The following is a 7,449-nucleotide window of genomic DNA, read 5'->3' as shown; positions in this document are numbered from 1 at the left end:
CGGTAGTCAAACAAAAAATTTAATTACATTTTTCTTCCATTTCTTTAGGACTCTCGATGTATATATATATATAGCCACGACATTGACATGTAAACAATTATTTTGTTGGTAAATATTATTCATTTTTTTTATTTATAATAATAAAAAAAATTGTATTTTTCGATTTCCCACTTAAGCTTTCTCATAAGGAGGAGAAGGTCAAGAGTGTCTTCATCCAAAGTGTGAAAGTAAATAAAATATGAACCACCAATTTGACCCATAAAATATACATTTCTTTTTTTTTTTTTGGGTATATGTTGATTGATAGGGATGCAACCAACCCTACCCATTGTAAAACTAAACCCAACTTGGTTTGGATTTTTTCATAAATGGTTGTTTCCAAACCAAAAATATATAGATTCTTCTCATTAATTCAAACTATATATACTCGTTCGTAACACAAATTTGCAATAAAAGCATATCATTACGTACAATTTAACTCGAACCCGGTAAAATTTTGTTGAAAAAAAATTACTTTTCGAGTATCGGTACATAAATAATTGTTGGTGTTCACATATGGGTTTTAGAACAAGAAGGGATGACATCTTTGATCGATAAAAGGAATAGTGTTAAACTTTTATAGTTTCATCACATCAAAAATTAAAATACAATCCGATTTTATTTTCTTTTTCAGAAAAAAAAATTAAATAAATAAAGAAAGTGGCAAGTTACATTAATTATTTAAAAATCTTGCCTCCTCCTATCCTGCTCCCTATATAAACAATCCCCTTCGTCTCTCCCCACCAACAAGAGGGATATTACGGAGGAAGAAAGAAGAGAAAAACCAGAGAGAAAGAAGATGGAGATGGACGGGAAAGAACCCTCCGAGAAAAACCATAATCTTTCTTCTGATCACTCAACTAAGGTTGTCAAGTTCAGAGGATGGAAAGCTATGCCCTTCATTATTGGTCTGTATTTCATCGTCTTCCTTTCAAATTATGTTTTCCCTCTGTTTTTCATTTTCTCTTAATTTGATCTTTTTGTATTTGTCTAATCAGGAAACGAAGTGTTTGAAAAGCTTGGAATTATAGGAACTTTATCTAATCTCCTCGTCTACCTCACCGCCGTCTTCAACATGAAAAGCATTACTGCTGCAACAATCATCAATGTCTTCGGCGGCACCACCAACTTCGGCACCTTCATTGCAGCTTTCTTATGCGATTCCTATTTTGGCCGATACAAAACCCTCGGCTTCTCCATCATTGCTTGTTTTCTGGTAAAAATTTCTCATACCCACAAATTATTTTCACTTTTCCCACATGGGTTTTAATTTTTACAACGTGGGTTTTAATTCTTCCAACATGGGTTTTAATGTTCTCATACGTTAAAATCAGGGTTCGGTTGTGATGCAACTCACCTCAGCCATACCCAGTTTACACCCAGCTCCATGCTCAAACGGACCAGACACCCTCTGCAAAGGACCGACAACAGGACAAGTTTTATTTTTGATGACTGGTTTGGGTTTGTTGATAATTGGGGCTGGTGGAATTCGACCATGTAATTTGGCATTTGGAGCAGATCAGTTTAATCCCAATACAGAATCTGGGAAGAAAGGGATTGATAGTTTCTTCAATTGGTATTTTTTCACCTTCACTTTTGCTCAAATGGTGTCGTTGACTCTCATTGTTTATATTCAATCAAATGTTAGCTGGACAATTGGGTTAGCCATTCCGGCAGCTTTGATGCTTTTGGGCACCATTGTTTACTTTGCTGGTTCAAGAATTTATGTGAAAGTGAAAGCTAGTGGGAGTCCATTAGGGAGTATAGCTCAGGTCATTGCTGTTTCAATCAAGAAAAGGAAGTTGACTCCTCCCAAGCAGCCATGGCTAGAGCTCTATAATTATATCCCTCCCAAGTTCATGAACTCCAAACTCGGTTACACTGATCAATTCAGGTACTACAACATATATCACCTATATTTATGTATGTGATCTTGATATAGTGTACCTTTTAGACAGATGTAACTTTTGATCTTGAGTTTTAAAGTAATTTTAAAATAATTATCTGTTAAAAATGTTTTTAGTTAAAAATTAGATAGTGTTTAGTAGAAATGACTAAAAAATTATTCTCTTTGTTTGGTGAAAAGAGAGAGAGTATAAATTTTTATTAAAGAATTTTATAAGTGTTATTTAAAGTTAAAAATTATTTAGTATTTAGTCTGTAAGAATTATTTTTTAAAAATAAAAAATAAAAAATTTATGGTGAAAAAAGAGAGAGGGCAAATTTTTTATTTGAAAGTAAAAATTATATTTTAGAAATTATAAATTATAATTTTTATGTTTAAATCGATTAAAATTATATTTTTGGACTTTTGACTTTTACTGAAAATACTTTTTAAATTTTATATGCATGCTTATAGAATTAATGGGAAAAATCAAAAGTTGACTGGAAGCAAAACTGAGGCAAGATATATATTGATGAGTTGTTTCCGGTTCTTTTTTTTTTTTTTTCAGATATTTAGATAAAGCAGCAATAATGACAGAAGAAGACAAGTTGAACCCAGATGGATCTCCTGCAGATCCATGGAAGCTCTGCACGATGCAGCAAGTTGAAGAAGTAAAATGCTTAGTACGAGTCATGCCTATCTGGGTTGCAGCTTCATTCTACTACATAGCCGTGATTCAACAAATGACATACCCAGTTTTTCAAGCTCTTCAAAGTGATAGACGTTTAGGAAGTAACAATTTCGAGATCCCGGCTGCATCCTACGTCGTTTTCTTAATGTTAGGAATGACCATCTTCATCCCCATTTACGACAGAATACTAATTCAGTTCTTCAAAAGAATTACAGGCAAAAAGGGTGGAATCACTCTACTTCAAAGAATTGGAATAGGCATGTTCATTTCAGTTATCTGCATGGTGGTATCTGCTTTCATCGAGGAACGAAGAAGACACATAGCTTTAACTCAACCAACTCTTGGAATGGCAAAAAGACGAGGTGCTATATCCGCCATGCCGGGATTATTCTTGATTCCTCAATTGATGTTAGCAGGAACTGGAGAAGCATTTACAGCAATCGGCCAAGTTGAATTTTACTACAAACAGTTTCCAGAGAATATGAGGAGCATTGCAGGATCACTTTATTACTGTGGTCTGGGTTTATCTAATTACCTCAGTACATTTTTGATCTCTGTGATTCACAGGACAACAAGAAATGCTTCAACTGGCAACTGGTTGCCTGAAGATCTTAACGATGGAAGACTGGATTACTTCTATTTCACCATTGCTGGGTTACAGCTGGTTAATTTGGTTTACTTTTTGATCTGCTCAAACTGGTATAAGTACAAAGGAGCCGGGAACAATGAGGATGATAATGATGAAGGTGGTAATAATGGAGAGAAGAAAAAGCAGAATATTCATGTTTAAAGACTGTCTTTTTGCTAGGGTTTATGGACTCCATTAATGGAAGTTTAGTTGAAGATCGGCAGGCAGAATAAAACAAGGTGGGAGGAATGAAATGACACATGGGAGCTCATGTTGTCCTGTTGAAAAGTTTATTATCTGAAAAAGAAAAAAAAGCTGTCTAACCCTTTTAGGAAACATCATATGGAAGCTGATTCATCTTTAATAATTGTATCATATATATATATATATAGATATAATTTTATGCAATGAAAAATTTATTTCCTCTGGTTTCATCTTCATGGAGTTGACACTAACACCTTCCACATACATACATACATATATATATATATAATTGAATATTGAAATTACCCACAAGTCTGATATAGTAAATGTGTATGTATATACATATATAATTGAAGATGAAGATGAAGATGAAGATGAAGATGAAGATGAAATGGATAAGGGTAGGGACTAATTTCTAGGAGATTCGTAGAGAGAAAGATGGGAATAAATGTGGGGAGCAGAATTTATTGCATTCCACTAATCTTCTCCTCTACACAAGACTAGTAATGAGCACGTACTCCATCTGACCATCCACTCATTTCCATTACTGTTGATATTTTTACTCTGTTTCTAAGACCGCGTGGGTCCGAGATATTGATTTTATATCTCCTATATATTTGTTTGTAAAATATATTATATATGTTCTCATTACTAATAAAATATATAAACATCTACTTAAAAAGAATATCAACATTTCGTGAATAAGTAAAATCAACATTCATCCAATTAACATATAATTTTTTTAAATTAATTCTATAACTAATTTCTTAAAATTATTTTGCATAATATCACATACGATCACATTAATGCATAATAAATTATATGCAAATTTTCACGCAGAATTTTTTTTGAGAGAGAGAGAGAGAGGGAGAGAGTAAGTTTTTTTTTTTCTGTATTCTTCTATTTTTTTTTATAAATTACTAAGAAATAATAACTTTTACAATTTTGATTTTAAATTTAAATAAATGATTATTCTAATCGGGTCGGATCCCATCTTGAGTGACTTATCCGATTAAATTCAATAAACAATATTACATGATTCATATTTGACCAATCTCCATTTTTTTTTATTATTTAAAACACCTTTAATTACGTAGAAAATACTACAGTGTATTATTTGCTGTATTTTCCACTTAATTTTAATTATTAATGTAGTTTTTCTTAAAGAGAAATAAAAATAATAATAATAATAATAAAATATTAGTAAATAATTATCTTTTAAAAAAGTGTGAAATAATAAGATTATTAATAATACTTTACATTTGAGTCACCACCTTTACAAGTTAAAGATTAGGAATTTTGTTCTTATTTAGCACAAAAATAAATGTATATATCAAGAAATAGCATCTCGAAATAAAGGTTAGTACCCTTAATTTATATATAGAAACATCTAAGTAATAATCAATATTAATCTATTTTATAATTGAAATTATCATATACAATGTATATATAAAGTATCATAAATTATAATGTAAAATTTTGCATACGATAAGTACGAGTCTCATAAATTAAAAGATTATTAGTTGAAATAATTACTCTTTTTTCTATTAAAATATTGTGCAATGAATATCATCATAAATTAATATATATATATATATGTGGTAATACATTGAATACGCTTTTTAATAGGAGAATGCTAAATAAATTTTAAATTAAATTTAAATGCACATTTTATATGAAGAAATAAAATTTTATAAATAAAAAATTATTAATTGTCTAGAATTTATCTTAATCATTATTAAATATTTTACAGTTAAATATAATCACATCCAATGTATTTACGATGATTGTATATCTTATTAATATATATTATAACGGCTCAGAATTTAAAATAAAATAAATTATAAATTTGAATACATAAGTGAAATAATAGCGTTAGAGTTTACATTCTTTATACAATAATTCAGAATACTCAATAGAGTTACGGGAATGACCATTTTAAAAGAACAACGAAAAATTAAAGAAACAAATGAAAAAGTAAACAATTGAACATCCTATTCGCAACCCTCTTGTGGATCGGGATTTGGATCTTGTTCCTCGTCATCTGAAATAATTAATGAAAGAGTGAGATATACTAATCCAGTAAGAATGTCACACTACTCACTGATACAGAAATGAAGGTTGGTAAAAAAATCATGAAAATAACTAATGAAGTTCTTAATTTAAATAAATTTATTTATTATAAATAAAATTATTCATTGTACACTTATTGTAGTGAAATTTTCAAAACTAACCTATGGAGTCAATAAAGCAGCAATATCATAATATCATATTCAATTAATCAAAATAATAACTTTTCCTTTTAACCAGCCTATTGGTATTCATGGGGGTCCATAGGGATGTCCCCATTACACGTGAACCCTTATTCAACATTGTCAATTAACCAGTCGTCTCCATACCCTGTTTGGTATGAGCACCAAAATGTTAATTCTCGATACCCCGTCCGGTATGAGACAACATTCACGGTAGGGTTTCCTATGTAACGACCCTGAAAATCTAAAAGGGAATATATAATAACTTAAGTGCGGAAGTGAAATAAAATGTTAAGTTTTACATTTTTTACACAATAATTTAAAGGTACTAACCAGCATTATGAAATTAATGCTTTCAAAGAAACACGAGAAATAAGGAAACAAATAGAAAATAGAAAATATCTAGCATCTACTCGCAATCTTCTTGTAGATCGAGTTTTGGAACCAGGTCCTCTTGATCTAAAATGGTTAAATAAAGGATGAGCTACACTATCCCAGTAAGGATATTACACTATATCATCAGAACAGAAGCAAAAGTTGGTATAAAATTGAAAACCACTAATGGAGAATTAAGTTTAAACCAATACATTTATCAATCATAAAACCATTTACCGTTCACTTGCCATAGTGAAATTTATAAAAATAACTTATAGAGACAATAATACTATACAGATAATAACTTCATGAACAATCAGCAAAATAGAACATATCATAAATCCATATCCATTAACAATAAACCAAATCATAACTGTTTTCCTTTTCACCAGCCTACTAGTGTCCATAAGGGTTCATAGGGATATCCCCACTATACGTGAACTCTTTCCTTCAACAATCTCAATTACATGGCCATCCCATACCGCGTCCGGTATGAGCGTCAAAACATTAAACCTCAATACTCTATCCGTTATGAGGGTGAAGTAGGTCGTCCTTATACCCCGTCCGGTATGAGTGCCAAATTACCAAGTCTCCATACCTCGTCTGGTATGATACAACCTTCACGGTAGGGTTCCCTATGTACCCGGTCCGTCCACCATCTCCTAGGATATCTAGTAAGCCTGTCGTTCCATCTGCTTATTTGATCACACAACTTTCCTGTTTTTCTTTAGTCTCAATTACCAAATCAAACATAGTCACATAAATAAATAAACATGCATCAGGTAATGCAATCAGTAGTCAGGTAAGACAGCAATACATGCATTTAAATCATAAAGTAGATAAATCAGATACTATCATACTTTTAAACTATAAAATAAATCAATAGAGAACAATTTCTGATTTGAGCTCCATTAGCAATTCGTAATTAATTATGCACATCTATTTAATTTATACAAAATACCGTATTATTATTTATTTAAAACTTCAATTCTATGTTCGGAATAGGGTAAGGGATCCTTACTTAATTTGACGCTGAAAAGCTAAACAGTTTAATGTGCCTACGAGCGGTCCTTAGATTCCTTAAATTTTTCTCCAGAAACTGAAACGCGCTTATAGTACCTACAAATGTTTCAAATAAATCCAAAATCAGTCACAGGGCCTACTCGGCCAATTTTTGAAATCCGGCATGGCGGCGGTTCGCCTCAGGTCGGCTGTTTTTGGCCGAATTTGACCGATTTTACATCAATTTTTGCGAGCAAATACGTTAAAGGGCATCGATTGACCAAAAAAATACGAAAAATTGAAACTCACCAGCGGCGGGGCTCTCTGGTGCGGCGGCTCCTCTGGCTAATGTTACAGTTGGATGTTTCGCTTT

At 31.6% G+C, this 7,449-nt stretch overlaps 1 protein-coding gene across 1 annotated transcript; it reads left to right on the top strand.

Annotated features, from left to right (window-relative positions):
- Window positions 1-768: 768 nt before the first annotated feature.
- LOC110819717 (protein NRT1/ PTR FAMILY 2.11-like) lies at window positions 769-3,677 on the top strand. The gene is made up of 4 exons (XM_022049015.2): window positions 769-947; window positions 1,038-1,255; window positions 1,374-1,933; window positions 2,493-3,677. The coding sequence occupies exons 1-4, from the start codon at window positions 839-841 to the stop codon at window positions 3,403-3,405; spliced, it is 1,800 nt and encodes a 599-aa protein (XP_021904707.1). The 5' UTR covers window positions 769-838; the 3' UTR covers window positions 3,406-3,677.
- The last annotated feature ends 3,772 nt before the right edge of the window (window positions 3,678-7,449 follow it).

The sequence above is a fragment of the Carica papaya genome, chromosome 9, assembly GCF_054855325.1.
Source record: "Carica papaya isolate Zhongbai chromosome 9, ASM5485532v1, whole genome shotgun sequence".
Classification (NCBI taxonomy): domain Eukaryota; kingdom Viridiplantae; phylum Streptophyta; class Magnoliopsida; order Brassicales; family Caricaceae; genus Carica; species Carica papaya.
This window is presented reverse-complemented; position numbering and strand designations above follow the sequence as displayed.

Excerpts from the sequence above, each read along its gene's own strand:
- LOC110819717 (XM_022049015.2), top strand. The coding sequence starts at position 839 with ATGGAGATGGACGGGAAAGAACCCTCCGAGAAAAACCATAATCTTTCT. Across the intron at positions 948-1,037 it reads AGCTATGCCCTTCATTATTG|GAAACGAAGTGTTTGAAAAG; the intron begins GTCTGTATTTCA and ends TTGTCTAATCAG. Across the intron at positions 1,256-1,373 it reads CCATCATTGCTTGTTTTCTG|GGTTCGGTTGTGATGCAACT; the intron begins GTAAAAATTTCT and ends CGTTAAAATCAG.